This window comes from Acinonyx jubatus, chromosome C1, assembly GCF_027475565.1.
Source record: "Acinonyx jubatus isolate Ajub_Pintada_27869175 chromosome C1, VMU_Ajub_asm_v1.0, whole genome shotgun sequence".
NCBI lineage: Eukaryota > Metazoa > Chordata > Mammalia > Carnivora > Felidae > Acinonyx > Acinonyx jubatus.
In genome coordinates, this window is record NC_069381.1 from 52,592,241 (window position 1) to 52,608,050 (window position 15,810).

The window sequence follows — 15,810 nt, forward strand, 5'->3', positions numbered from 1 at the left end:
ACAGCTTCTTCTCTGCCTTTAATTAAGAGCTTAATTTTATCTTTTGCCTGAAGTATTTCATTCTGTTGCCAACACAGCCTCCCTCTGGGCAGCCAGATAATCACCGTCCCTGTGAACTCATCCCTGTCCTGGCACATAAACAAGCTGCGAGCCACCGGAAAGGAGGCCTACAATGTCAGCTACGCCTGGAAGATGGTGAGTTAACAGGACGTCTTGGCAGGGGAACTGGGGGTTACATTGCTACTGATGCAGCAACTCCAGGGAACTTAGATCCCATAATGTTACTCACCAATTTTAAAGGGGTTGGACAAAGAGGAGATTCCACAGGTGTCCTCTTTTTTGTTTGTAAAAGCAATCATTTTTCATGTTGAATGAGTCAAACCGTACAAAAGGATATAAAGTAAAAAGTAAACTTTGCCCTTCCCTCTCTCCTGCCCTTGACCTACCATTCCCCCAGAAGTCACCACTTTGATCAGCTTCCAGAAGATGTTCACATACAGGGATCTATATCTGGGCATGTGCATGCACGTTTAGTGGCTGTGTAGTGTAATGTTGAATTGATGGACCAAATTTCTTTAAATAAGTCCATCAATATACATTTAGATTATATCCAGTGAGGTTTTTTTGTGGTGTGTGTGTGCGTGTGTGTGTGTGTGTGTGTGTTTAATCATTTTAAACTCAGGTTGTGGAAGTTAGGAGTTGAAAAAGAGATATGAGGGGCATATAGGCGACGCAGTCGGTTAAACATCTGACTCTTGATTTCAGCTTAGGTCATGATGTCACGGGTTTGTGGGTTCGAGCCCCATATGGGGCTCCTTGCACTGGCATTGTGGATCCTGCTTGGGATTCTCTCTCTCTGCCCATCCTGTGCATGCTCTCTCTCACTCAAAATAAGTAAATAAACTTAGAAAAGAAAAGATATGAAAGCATAAATGCCCTCTACTGACATTTTCCAAGGCAAAGAAACTTTCGGATTAGAATCTGGATTATTCATGTTCACCACCAGCAGATGGACAGTGAAGTGATCACCTGTGGCCCCCACTTCAGCTTCCTTTGACTAGCTTCATTCAGATAGCAGGCCCTCAGTCAGGGGTTCAAGCACACAGTGCCCACAGTACTCTTGTCACTGCCCTTTACTACCTCTTCCCAGCAGAGAATCAATGCTGTTATGGGGTTCTTGACATTGCAGTTGGCCAAAAGTAGAGTGGACTTTCATTTTTTTAACCACCTTTAATTCCCTTACATGGCCATATCTGGTGTTTAACCCATTGACTCTAAATGGATCTACATATTCATCTCTTTAAGAATGACTTACTGAATATCTAACTGTGAGCTAAGAAGGAAATAGAGGAATGCTCCTCTCTCTGCCCTCATAGAGCATCCAGCCCAGTGGTGGATGCAGACAGACAGCTTGACCCAGTGTCTCTGTCTGGAATAGGAATGATAGGAATTGGAAGTAGCCAACATGCCTTTAGACAGGACTGTCCTCCGACCTTCTTGTTCCGTTCTTAAAGGATCATTGTGGCAACATTGATTTCTATGACAGAAGTAAAAGCAAACAAAATAATAAATGAAATCTTTTGAGAAACTCGCAGTTTGCAAGCCTGATTCTAGTGGTTTTTTGTTTTTTTGTTTTAGTGTTTATTTTTGAGAGAGAGAGAGAGAGAGAGAGAGCGTGAGCAGGGACAGGGGCAGAGAGAGAGGGAGACAGAATATGAAGCGGGCTCCCAGCTCTGAGCTGTCAGCACAGAGCCTGATGTGGGGCTCGAACCCTTGAACTGTGAGATCATGACCTGAGCCGAAGTCGGATGCTTAACTGACTAAGCCACCCAGGCCCCTCTTCTGGTATTTTACTGTTTGATAATACAGAGTTCAGGATAGTCAAAGTATTTTGAAATTCTCTTAGCTCATTTTCAGGATTTTTTTTGAGAATGATTGCGTCACATGCCCTTATTGTTACATCATTTGTAAATAAGAATGAATGGCTTAATTTTCACATCAGAAAGGGTAAGTTATGGGGCACCTGGATAGCTCAGTTAAGCATTCCAACTTTGGCTCAGGTCATGAACTCGCAGTTCATGAGTTCCAGTCTCATGCTGGGCTCTGTGCTGACAGCTCGGAGCCTGGAGCTTGCTTCAGATTCTGTGTGTGTGTATCTCTCTCTGTCCCTCCCCTGCTCGTGCTGTGTCTGTCTCTCTCAAAAATAAATAAACATCAAAAAAAAATTTTTTTAAAGAAAGAGTAAGCCATACACCAGAATACTCCACTGAAAAATACTTTTATATTTGAAATCAGAGATTATGTACCACTAATATATCCTAATTGAAAGCAGCTCCATTGCATCCTGAGAAAATCTCTACCTTATTTTGTTGACATTGAGAGAAAGGAGGATGGGCACCTGACCGTCTCAGTCGGTGGAGTGTGTGACTCTTGCTCTTGGGATTATGAGTTCAAGACCCATGTGTGGGTATTACTTACAAACAAAATCTTTAAGAAATTAATTTTTTTTTTTAGAGAGAAAGGAGGAGATACAGGCATTTTTAAGACCCTTTTTGCACAGTAAATAAACCCAATGTTAACATTTTGGGAAGAAGTATCATCTTAAGATAGTTTTTCTTCAGTGATATCAAGAAATTCTGGCCATTCTATGTAGCCAAATGGATACAATCATGTAGTCACTTCAGGTAGAAGTGTTAGCTTTCTCAGAATTCTGAAACTGTCAAGAACATCGCTATGATGTGAAAAAGTAAAGAGATAATAAATAATGAGATTGAAGTTAAAAAGGCTTGCCAGGTTACCCGGCCAAAAATAGCATATAATTTTAAGTTATCTTTGGGGGGGGGGGTGGGAACATATACTCCCCCCATCTTCAGGAATAAAATGGATTCTTCTACTAAATGTAATTCAAATAGATTCAGCTTATATTGAGAATAATTATTTGAACTGCTTAGCATCCATAGATACAGCAGATACTTATGGATTATATTTCACTGACTTAATTTAAATAGAATGTGAGAGATTATGTTAGCATTAAGAGATTACTACCCTGTCACTGTGCAGCTCAAGTCCATCTTTGAGCATTTGAGGAGACTGCATGCTGAGACAGAAGAAAGTACTGACTTCAGAAGATATTACAGTGTTCCTGTGTGACACAGGAATGGCTCACTTTAAAACGTGAGTCCTGTGGGCAATCAGTGAAAAAAAACACTCCCTGGTGCTGGAGAGCCCTTCTAGATACATTATGGTTCCTTAATGCAAAGACTATTTCAGCTAAGAACACAATAAGAAGACCTGTACTGGAATCGGTTTTCCTTTCCAACTAAGAACTATTGAAGTATTTCTTTTAGATGCTTAGGGTAACTTTTTAAATTTTTTTTAAACATTTTTATTTATTTTTGAAAGAGAGAGTGAGTGGGAGAGGGGCAGAGAGAGAGAGAGGGAGACACAGAATCTGAAGCAAGCTCCAGGCTCTGAGCTGTCAGCACAGAGCCCGACATGGGGCTCAAACTCATGAGCCGTGAGATCATGACCTGAGCCAAAGTTGGGCACTCAACAAACTGAGCCACCCAGGTGTAGATGCTTAGGGTAACTTCCAATTGTTCTCTTATAGAACAGACCCGATCCTACAATTCTGGTCCTTCTGGCAAAGTGGTCTGTCTTTTGGTTCCTTGGAACATGTAACACAGCACACAAAGGTGACTGCGTGCGTTGGGAAGAGGGGAAATAGTAAATGCCACTTGAGAACACTGTTATTTTCTAATTTGTGGGTGGAGGAAGAGAATTAAATTTGCTAATCTAACTGAATATCCTTGACAGCAGTTCCAGGAAGATGCAAATTTCTCCCATGTTTAAAGAGATTCTGCAGCCATCTTCATAAACCCTAAATTATACTTTAACCTGCCTACTTAAATTTCTCTTTGATCATGAAATTAATCCTTTGGGCTGCATTACTTCTCATTGTCCTGTGGTTTTAACTTAGTTCTGGTTATCACCCTTTCCATTTGTTGACAAACCATCTTTCAGATAGATTCGGCCTGTCTCCTTCTTTAATGGACTTACAGAAGTTTGGCTGTCTTGTATTTTTAACTTTAAGAAACTAGAATTAAGTAGCTTGCCTCGGTTTTGATTCGTTGGTAGATGATTTTTCCCAAGAACTTTACTTATGTGTCCATTTCTAAGAGCCAAATGGGTTTGGAAGTATTCCTATTTGTACATAGGAGCTTGATAAATTAGGCTGAGCTACGGTACATTTGCCTATTCTGGTCTGAAATGATAAGTCAGGCAGGCTTTGTGAGGCAGCCATGGGATTTGTACTTTTCACGAGTCTGAGATCCTGTCCATCTCCAACCAGGAAAGGAGAAAGCATTAGTCGGGAATACAATGAATAAACCAGATTCTATATGGGCTGCGTACATAAATTCAGAATTGGCTTTTGAAGTAGTCAATTCTTGGAATACTCATTGCAAAACCAACTATATATTTTGAAATACATTTCAAATCCAAACAGAAGTAAGTGCTGTATTTTCATGCCATGCTCCAACTTGTATTTGTCAGCTTAAATAAGCAAAAAGGCCATAGGGTTGCTGTTCCAAAGGGACTATTCTGTAATCCCTTCATTAGCTCCAGGATTTTCTGTTACACACGTTCTTTTCCCTCCATCAGAAAGGAAAATAGAACATGTAGTCATTTGCCAGAGATATGTTCTCTCACCCCATCCTCGTAGCTTTCATTCACTCATCAAATATTTTTCTGTGTGGGATAGAGACAGAGATAGCAGAAAATAATGTAGGTGAAGTCACTACCCCTAGGAACCTGTGTTTTCTGGATTAGAAATTCTTTACTGATTTTTCCAGGTACAAGACACTTCCTTTATTCTCTGTATTGTGGTGATACAACCGGAAATACCCGTCAAACAACTGAAAAACCTCAACACCGTCCCCAGCAGCAAGCTGCTCTACCACCGGCTGGACCTCCTGGGCCAGCCTAGCGCCTGCCTTCACTTCAAACAGCTGGCGACTCTAGGTGAGGCCTTTGCACTTTGCAGTTTCCTTGGTGGGCTTACTCATAGCAGCTCACGATAAATACCTGCTTGAATTTAGAGGGAAAAAAACTAAAACAACAAAAACGAAAAAACACCTGGATGTTGAATGACAGCAGTGCTAGTTTGGGGATACAAATGTGAAAACCATATGAGGCCTTGCCTTGGGTCCGGTTCTCCAGCAGATGAGGATTTGTGTGTTGGTGATTTATTAAGGATGGGCTCTAAGAAGAAACTAGGGAAGAAGTGAGGGGAAACAGGATAGCGAAGGAGGAGAAAGCAAGAAGAGTTGGATTTTCGGTGAAGTCCCAGCCTCAGCCTAATCCCGTAGCGGGGCTTTGGAGTGTAAATTACACTGCAGAGTTTGCCCAGACTGAGGAGAGGGAGCTGGACTTTCATATTCCTTTGTATCTTTCAGCTTTCTGCTAATGCTAGGCGGAGAGGTTTTTGTAGCCCAAAGGCAGTCGGTCAGATAGTCACCAGTCTGGCCCATTAGAGGCCAGCCCAAAGATATGGAGACAAGGAGATAAAGGGCTACAGGGTAAGACGTGGAGAAATAGTAAGTGGGATTCAAGGGTAGCACGCCCATATATCTACATAGCATACCTGTATCTATCGCGGGCCCCTGTCTCCAAAAGAGCATAGGAAATAGGCAGATAATTCAAAGGAAGCAATTAGCTCCTGTAGATGAGGACATGTGGATTTATCAGAATTCAAAATTTTCCCAAGCTCCCTCAGAAAGTAGCACGGCTGAAATGTGACTCCCGCTCCTTCTGTGCCATGGTGCCACCTTTTATTGCATGCCACCATGTGCCAGGCACATACTGGACATTCATGCAGGACTCCTAGTACTGCGAAACAAGCAGTCTCTTCTTCACTGTTGGAAATTGTTTGGATTCAGAAAGGTGACTAAGGCTCCTTAGACAACTGGCAAATCCCTATCGATGATAGGGATTTTGAGGCAAAGTGTTAAATATATGTCAGAACCCCCATCAAGAGGGCTGAAGGAGGGACATTGTCTTTCTCGGTACACAAAGAGGACTTTTTTAAGTTTTCTCTCTCAATCTGCATTTCTCCCTCAAAGTGCGTCAGCCTTTGCGCAAATGCCCAGTCTCTGTCACTACAAGAAAGGCCCACTTTCAGTGTCTCTCCTTTGGCCCTACTCTTTTGTCCCTGAAGCATTTTGGTGTTTTTTCTATTATTGTATAATTCTTATTTTGTTGTTTCTCTTTTTTAAAAAAATTTCTGGTCTCTCCAACCGGCTCTTAAGTTCTTTGAGTTCGAGGACAGTCCTCCCTCTCTGGCGCATCTGTGCCCGGAAGACCTCATGAGCATATGCACATGAATCCACAGCACACTGCTAGGCAGACTTACCTTTTTAAGCTTTTGTTTTCTTCTCCTCGATAGGAATATAACACTAATCTCCCAGGCTATGCCATGGTGGTATCATGAGAATTAGCATTACTGGAAGCAGTATCTTTTGATATTAGCAGACTACATAATTCTGACCTGTCCTACTGAGGATAACCGAAAATGGATAGCAACTTGAGGGGGAAAAAAAATCTTCCTGAAAAGTATCAAAGAACTAACATGGTAGCTAGAAATTGGATCCAAGTCTAGAAGAAAAGAAGAACCCAGAGAAGGAGGCCACTGTTAAAGCCACATTTGCAATGCACCTATTTACCAATCCAGGAGAAACAACTATGAAATTAAGCTGTGCTTTAGTGGGGGGTGCCTGGGTGTCTTAGTCAGTTAAGCATCTGACTTCGGTGCAGGTCATGATCTCACAGTTTGTGAGTTCAAACCCTGCATCAGGCTGTGTGCTGACAGCTCAGAGCCTGGAGCCTGCTTCAGATTCTGTGTCTCCCTCTCTCTCTCTCTGCCCCTCCTCTGTTACCCTCCATCTTTAGGGTAAGTGTGAATTGAAACTAAAGAAGCCCTTGACTTGATTCCTACCATCTGAGTGGTCTAAGGAAACTCACACATTAACTAGTCATGGACTAGTTGAATGTTGAATATCAAAGCCCCATAGTGCAGCTCTTAGACTGGTACCCTGTCATCTTATTGAGAACTGTCTCCATCTACCCACCCTGCCTCATCTTGGGGTGTGGCACCTGGCAGAATCAAACAACAGTCCTCTCTGTAGGAAGGACTCCCTCATCCTGTTAGGATTCAACTCTTTCCAGAAATTTATTTTTAAATGCCATGTCCTGCACAGTCAGAGGTAGCCAGGCCACAAGGAAACAAGATACCATGAGTGAGAACTAACAAAAAGAATGGAAAATGACCTACAGATTTGAGATTGGACACATGACTGGTGCTTTCCTAAAGAGTCTAAAAATGTAAAATTGAAGTAAGAAATTTCACAGAAACGTCGGTTTTTGTTTCATAATGTAATTCACTGTGAGGATTTGGGGCTTAAATAGATCAAACTGGGTTTTCCTCTTAGGACCAACAATTAAATCATACCTACAGTAACCAGTCTATAAACTTTTGTTTATGCCAAGTTTGGCTATCCCTGTCTGTGTGAAGAATTTTTTTATTTGATTTTTTGCATTGACTCCACAATTCCATTTTTCCTTCCTTTGAAATATTGGTACCAATATGGACAGTCATAGTTAACACTCACAAGGCATTTGTGACGTGCTCTGGCACCATTCTACAAGCTTTACATTTATCAACTCATTTGCTTTACATAAATTCACTGATGTATTGGTGCTATAATTGCCTACTTTGCAGATGACAAAAGCATCACATACATTACAACTTACCCACCATCACGTGGCCAGGAAATGGTCGAGCTGAGACTCTACCTAGTCTGGCTCCATGTGCTATGCTGTTCCTTAATCCTAGTAAGTGTGAGATACTATGTGTAGACTTAAAAGATTTTGAGCATTTGCATTTTAGGCACTTGTATCTATTTGTACGTGTATCTCTTATGGTTCACTCATGACTATAAACTCCCTGAGGGGAGAGAATGAGGGCTTTTTCCTTCTAAGCTCCTAGTGTTGAGTTCTTTGCTCTCCCTGTGGAAGACTTGAGGCCACCATAACTAACAGATTGGCAGAGCCTTAGCGATGCTTTTGTTTGGGCCTGAGATGAAGTCTCCGTGTTCTCAGGCCTGGCTTTGTTTGCTTCTCTTTCAGAAAGTCCAACTGTCATGCTGTCTGCTGGCAGCTTTTCCTCCCCATACGAACACCTCAGCCAGCCAGAGACAAAGCGAATGGTGGAACACTACACGGCCTATCTCAGTGACAACACCCGCCTCATTGCTAACCCAGGGCTCAAAGTGAGTGCTGGCCTGGGGCCCCACTTCTGCCGTACCCCCTCCACAGGCCTGGGAGGGGGCACTGTCAGTGAACCTTTGAAGTGGGAAGCCCAGCTCTGGATCTGTGCCTCTCAGCTGGAGAGCCAGAAAGACAGCGTGTGGCCCCCGGGAGGCTGGTCGGCGATGACCCTACCGAGGGATTAAGAAGCCCTGTGGGCCAGATGAAGAATCTCTTTCAGGCCTTAGATGCACTAGGAGTTTTCTAGGTAGGGGGGTGTGACTTAGAGATCAGTGGAACTTTCCCAGCCCCATTTTTCCCAGGGGAAAGAAGTAAAGTGCCCCTATGGTCTGTTGAGATAAACATGACGAAGTTTAAAGAGGAGAGATTTAGCTGGGATGTGCGTGTGCGTGCATGTGTGTGTGTGTGTGTGTGTGTTTGATGCTTCACTATAGGATCTTTCTTCTTAAATGCAGAAAGCCTCACTAGGATGAACAATTGAGTAAATCACACATCCACTGACTATGTTTCAGGGAGCTTTTGTTTTCACCAAGTTTGGCTGTATCCATCTGCTGTGGAAAGATTTTTAAGAAGTAATTGGGCTTGGCTTCTCTGCAAGAGAGCTTTAGGAAGCCCTGCCAGCAGCCCACTCTCTTTTCATGTGAGTCTTAAAGGATCCCTGCCATGTCTTCCTTTGTTTCCCAGTTCTCTGTCAGGAATGAAGTAATGGCCACCAGCCACGTCACAGATGAATGGATGACACAAATGGAAATGAGTAGCCTGAACACGTACATTGTCCGCCGTTACATAGCAACACCCAATGGCGTCCTCAGAATTTATCCTGGTTCCCTCATGGACAAAGCATTTGATCCCACTAGGAGACAATGGTGAGTTTTAGGAGCTTCCATTATCAAAGGTTCCCCCCAAATCCTGGAGAGACATGATAAGTACATACAATAAAGCAACTTCAGGCAGTCACATTAAAGAAGATACTTTTATGACAGTGAAAACATGTTTTTGAATCTTTTTTTTTTAATGCAGTATTAACAGATTTGTGGGTTTCCTCTGTCTACAGTGTTTTCATCTCTTATTGAAATTTTGAGACTGAGATGTTTTATACTTGGCCATTTCTATTCCTTTGGGTATTTTGTTTCAGTCTTACCTTGTATGTAATATGCCCATAGTGGGGATATTTAATGTCACTGCACATGATCATGGCATCAAATTATAGCTCATATATGACCTATGAAAAAATGAACATATATAAATTCAGAAAATTTTTTTTACAAGTTCACTTTTCTTTGAAATTTAGAGAGTTTTTTCATACCCTAAAAATAACACGACTTTGTCTTGTCTGTTAGGTATCTCCATGCGGTGGCTAATCCAGGCTTGATTTCTCTGACTGGCCCTTATTTGGATGTTGGAGGAGCTGGTTATGTAGTAACCATCAGTCACACGATACATTCATCCAGGTAATATTTTAATTAATATTTTAGTCATTTTTTTAAATACCTCAAGAATATTTTGAAAATTTGGAAGTAGACAACCAAGGATTAGTGGCAAAAGCATGATCTTTGATGTGAGCAGTCTGGGGTTTGAATGTCTTCTCTAGCTGTGTCCTCATGGATTTCCTGAGCTTCCTCCTGTTATCTGTAAAATGGGGATAATACCTACCTCACAAGATCATCATGTGATTGAGTCAATGAAAAGCTCTTAGTCCTATTATGAAGAAGATCCTCTAGAAGAAGAAAAAGATAGAATCCCTAGGGCAGTTTGTAGAAATACCAATCTTAACCAATTGAAGAAATCCCAACAAGAGCCTGACCGTTATTACCAGAGAGCACTTTCCCAAGCAAAGGAGCATGTGTAGTGAAGGAAAAAAAAAGTATCAAGACCCCAATTTTATTACCTCTTTTATTTTGGTCTAACTTCTTAGAATTATATAGGAGTTTGTTATTTTTGTTATTGTTACTTTGTCCTTATACTGTCTCTTGAAAAATGAAAAAGCATTTTGAAAACTGACTTTCCAACAATGCTATTAAATGTCAGCATGACTGTAAATACATTCCGGGTGCTTTGTATTTCGGACTTTTGAGGTTTCAGTATTTAAGCGACAAATGTCAGTGAAACATTGGGTAGAAAGGCAGGTCACATACGTTGTTTTAATCCCTTCATTATACAAATAGATGTTTTTCCCTAGCAACCAAGAAAGCCCATATTTTGACTGGTACCTATAATGATGCCTTAAAATTTATGGGAGACAGATTTTTCTTGCTTAACTTTATGCTTTTCGCTGGTGCTCATTATGTATCAAATGATTGACATTCCGGAGAATTCTTCTAACGCAAGTTCATTGGGAGCAAGAATTGGGAAGCAGTACTGTGTTGGAATTTCAATATCATGACCTGTGTCTCCATGGAAAGCAGGGTCCTGCCGCCAGCCAAACAGTGATTGTTCTGCAGGGCATGGTATCTTTTTGGCTCTGTCACATATGAACAAGTAAACACCTATTTAGAACAGAACTTTTCAATGTTTTCCTTAACAGACCATCTGTCAGGCATACCTTACTATTGTCTGAATAACGAGACTTGACATCTCCCATATATTCTAATCAGTTGGGAAAAAGTAAACAAGGTGGCTTGAGGAGACAGCAATCACCTTGGTCTTTGATGACAATGACAGTGGGCCAGCACTGGGCTTCAGATGTTGGGGGTAGGGGTGGCAGGAAGAGAATGCCTGTGTGTGTCTTTCTTGGTATCTGTTCCATCGGACTCCGCCACCTGCTGCTCGTTAGGCCATTATCTCTTCTATACAGTATTCTCGTGTGTGTCGGGGGGAGGGGGTGGCCACAGAGAGGTGCAGACTTTAATGCTCTTTTACATTTGTGTACATGTTTTTGTTGAAATTTGAATGGGTTAAAGAAGCTTCATTTAGCTAATGTATACATATTTATGATGTCAGCCCAAATGAAGCATGATGGAAATATGATGGGATTTCAAGTTAGAAAAGCCTTCAATTCCCTTAATTGGCTACTTTTCACAATGTGCTTAACCTATCCAAGGTTAGTTCTTCGACTTTAACAAGAGTGAAAAGTGGCCATTGAAATCCTGGGTCCTGCCCACCAGTCATTCACTGAGAGTGTATTCCAGGAATGAGTATCTGCTCTTGCTTTGATCAATATGCAGTCCCGTGGACTTGATCATTTGAACATCTTCCTTAGCTGAGCATGCTTTTATGACTTAAAGCTGTGTATTTTTCACTCCGCCTAGTTGAGAACACAGGGCAACTACCACTTCTGGTTCTCAACTAAAGCAACTGTAGCTTTAATGGATGTACTTTGTTCAGGCGATTACCGGTGATTTTGGTCTCATGGGCCAACTTGAGAACCTAACCTCCTCTTAAGATGTGATTCCACTCTGGTAACGTGTATTTGCCATTTACTACTTCTATGACTATAAACGAGTTCCTTTTTGCCTTGGTTCCCTCATCTCTGAAAGAAGGATGGGATAGCCTGGGTGTCGCAGTTGGTTAAGCATCAGACTCTTGATTTTGGCTCAGGCCATGATCTGGTGGTTGTAAATCAAGTCCCGTTTTGGAACCTGCTTGAGATTCTCTCTCTCCCTGTCTCTCTGCCCGTCCCCTGTTCATGCACACGCATAGTCTCTTGCTCACTCTCGATAAATATATTTTTAAAAAGGTTATTAAGGTTGGGGTGCCTGGGTGACTCAGTTGGTTATGTGTCTGACTCTTGGTTTCTGCTCAGGTCATGATCTCACGATCGTGAGTTCAAGCCCCGCCTCAGGCTCTGCACTGACAGTGTGGAGCCTGCTTGGGATTCTCTGCCCTCCCTCTCTCTGCCCCCTTTCCCACTCACACTGTATCTCTCTCTTTCAAAATAAATAAACTTAAAAAAAAAAGATTTAAAAATAACAAAAATAAAAAGGATATTAAGGCCTATCTCAGATGATTAGGGATTACATGAAATAATATATGTAAAGCCCTTAGAATGGTGCCTGGCACATGGTAAGGCCTCAATAAATGTTAAATACTTGTAATATTACTATGTTCCATGAGTTCTCAAAGCCTCATTTATGAAACGGGTGATGATGCCAGGGTTGAACTGATATAATGAGAAATTACAGTTATGATGACTGTGAACTGTCTAGCACTGCACTTGACCATGGGCAGTCCCAAATAAATGACAGTTACTTTTAATGTCCTATTCCAGCTTTAAACTTCTGGCATTTTAATAGGTCAGAAAAGAGAATTTAAGCTAGTATTCAACTAGCCAGGAAGCAATCTCCTTCAGCCTTGGTTTTCAGAACTGGTTTGGCTGATAATTTGGGGAGGGGTTTTTCTAACTCAGCGTTCACTCATCGGTTACTCACAGTAACTGCACTGGGGATTCTTCCATGAGCATTATTAGCGGTCTGAGAATCTACGCGTGCATTCTTTGGAGAATGGTAATGCTAGCAGAGATGATGAAGTATAGTCAGGGATTAAAGGACTGGTCAGGTGAGTCTTTGGCAGTGAAAATCTCCTGGAAGTGCTGCAAACAGCATGGTCCTTTGAACCTTGAAATGTAGGCTTGGTGTGATTTTTCTATGGCATTCTTTATGTGTTGCTATGGTAACTGTACAGTTTTGAAATGCAGGTAAAAATATGAATACCAGACTTACATGGGCAGCATGCTTGCTTGTCCTTCAGCATGTTGATCATATCGGAGCCGATGGTAATCATATAGGGGAAGTTTAGGAACAAAATCAACTTGTCCTGAAAAACCTGAGTTGTATTTTTCACTGAGTCAGCTATAGTATTGTAGAACGAACCAGAATCGCATACTGGTCTCTGTGTCATAAGTAAAAGGTGGTCAATCTTTTTCAGTCTTTTAGCCATTCTAAGCTTAATTTTTCATTTATAGAATGGGAGCTGTAATTCCTTTCCGATGTTGTCACAGGAAATGGAGTACGTCATGTGAAATTGCTTGGAAACTCTTGAATGTACTGCATCTCTAAGGAGGCAGTATTAACACACCGGTTAGGAGCGTGTGCTCTGAGGTTGAGGACACTGAGCTTCCATTCTTGCTTCCACTAGTTATTTGCTGTGTGACTTTGGCCAAATACTTTGTTTCCAAGCTTCAGTTCTCTGGAAATGATAATGCCTCATAAAGTTTTTGTGAGAAATAATTGAAATGATGTATTGAAACGCCCACCAGAGTGCCTATCAGTTCTGACCACTCAGTAAATATTATCATAATGGTACCTATGGTTTGGATCCCTCACTCTCTCCTGGAAAAGTAAGAGAGGCTTAAACTTCTTTTGACTGATACTTCAAAACATGATTTGCTACAAAACATAAATCCTGTGTAAGGCAACTGAGTCTTGGATTTCTCCCGTGGTAGAATTTAAGTTACTTCGGTAACAATACTCCAGGCTCTTACTAAGCCAGTAGCCTCTCAAATAATCGCACAGCATGGCCCTCCTCCATCTCATGCCAAACACAGTTTTGACAGCAAAGCTTTGACAAATTTCACTGTCCCTTTTGCTAGTGGTTTTTTCGGGAGAGAGTTGGAGGTTATATAAGTTAGTATCAATGTTGACAGTAACCAGAAGGGGGACAGTTGCCTACATAGCAAAGCTGATTTCACTCCCAGGTTTTGATTTTCCAAAAGGTGATTTTACTTTGGGAATTTTCTTCTGAGCTTTCCATTTAAAATTTCTAAGATTTTTGTCAATAACAACACCATTTTTCTTTTATAAAGACATCAGTGTTTGGGTGGATGGGTGGATGATGGTAATGATGGGCACCTGTAATGTCCCAAGTTGGGTAAACCCAATTCCCAGCCACAAAGGTCCCGGAGCTCATTGGCCAAGTAACCCAAACCCCTCCAACTGCCCATGATCACAGATTAGAAAGAACCTAGGCTTCAAGTGAGAAGTCCATGCTTCTTCTATAGCTAGCATTTGTCTGGAAGAATAGTAAGTTCACTCTCTGTCCAGGCCTGAGCTTTAAGCCCTGATGGGTTTTCTTTTGAGTAACTTCTTTTTATTGGGTATTTTGGATAGGTTGGGCAGCTTGCTAAGCATTGTAAACACTGTCTCATTTAAGCCTTTGCAAGGTAGGTAAGACTATCCCCATTTTCACATAAGAAAACTGGGTCTTGGAAAGGTTAAGTAGCCTCCCAGGAACCACAGAGATGGGAACCAAGAGGGCCAGGATTTGACTCCAGATCTGCTTGATTCCAGAGCTAAAGAGTTAGCAAGCACCATATAGTACCCAACTTTATCCTCTTGGGTGCTCCTCTTTCTGAGAGTAGCATTTTAGACTGGAGAAGGAGCGGGCCTGTGAACCAAGTGAGTTTTGTTCTAGAATCCGAGCTATGTTTGGAATAGAGCCAAACTTAGTGTTCTAGAAAGAAAATGAGGCGTAGTTTTGTCTGACCTTACACTAGTCAGTTAACTTTCATGAGATCTCACTTTCCTTATCTATGAAATGAGGGAAATAATTAAAGGGATCACTCAGGTTCCTTGTTGGGAGGAACTATGGTAGTCATGCTTCCAACCTCCCACCTGATGCCTCTTCCTGCCAGCCCCATATTCTTGCCAAAGAATAGTCCAGTCACTGTCTGAACATCTAAAGCCAGGGCTAGCCATGTTCCACAGCTGCCTGGGTTTGGGGCTCATCTTATTAGAAAGTTATACCTTTATCCTTAAGTTTTCTCCTATCAAATCTCCATTACGCTAAATCAGCCATTTAGTTGATCATTTTTATAGGGATGAAAAATGTGGCAGGACAGTGGGCATATGTTTCTAATATCATACAACGTCCTCGTGATGGAACATAGCTTTCCTTTAAATAAGATATGTGCCTCTTGTTCTCACTGATCTTCTTCACGTGAAGTACCCAGCTGTCTTCCGGGCACACCGTGGCTGTGATGGGGATTGACTTCACACTTAGATACTTCTACAAGGTTCTGATGGACTTACTGCCAGTCTGTAACCAAGATGGTGGCAACAAAATAAGGTAAGCCCTTCGGGAACACCATTTCCTGTTTAGCCGCAAAATACAAAGACAGTGCTGTCAGACATCTCTAGTTGAATGGCAACCACATTGTCATGGTCAAGACCAGAAATGGAGTCCATCGCCTGGGTGTTCTATTAAGAAGGTTTTTGTTCTTTTTGTTTTCTAAGATGCATGCCATTTAGGATTTAGACAAACAGATTCATCTCATAACAAGGAGAAAGACTGTGGCACAGAATTCCCTGAAAGCTCTTGTTTCTCTCAGAGTCCGTAATTAAAGGTTTCCCATATCTTGGGTGCTAGAAAGACCAGAGGGTACTTTTGATGTCAACTTAGTTATTAAGCCAAAGTCTTTGTGGGGATTTCAGACACTTAGACTTTTCCCTTTTACATTTCCCCGGAAAGAGTCTCGTGGAACTAAAGAAAGCCTTCACCTCCTAATTTCAAAAGAACATGTCTCATCAAAGCAAGGGTATTCCCTTGATT

General features: G+C 41.7%; 1 protein-coding gene across 2 annotated transcripts in view; it reads left to right on the forward strand.

Moving 5' to 3' along the window:
- The window catches only part of CACHD1 (cache domain containing 1), a 208,511-nt gene that overhangs the window by 172,653 nt on the left and 20,048 nt on the right, over positions 1-15,810 (forward strand). For both annotated transcript variants that reach the window (XM_027058991.2, XM_027058992.2), the window contains 6 exons: positions 78-195; positions 4,854-5,022; positions 8,185-8,327; positions 9,010-9,191; positions 9,666-9,776; positions 15,205-15,327. In XM_027058991.2, the coding sequence (XP_026914792.2) occupies positions 78-195; positions 4,854-5,022; positions 8,185-8,327; positions 9,010-9,191; positions 9,666-9,776; positions 15,205-15,327 (846 nt within the window). The remainder of the gene's footprint in view (positions 1-77; positions 196-4,853; positions 5,023-8,184; positions 8,328-9,009; positions 9,192-9,665; positions 9,777-15,204; positions 15,328-15,810) is intronic.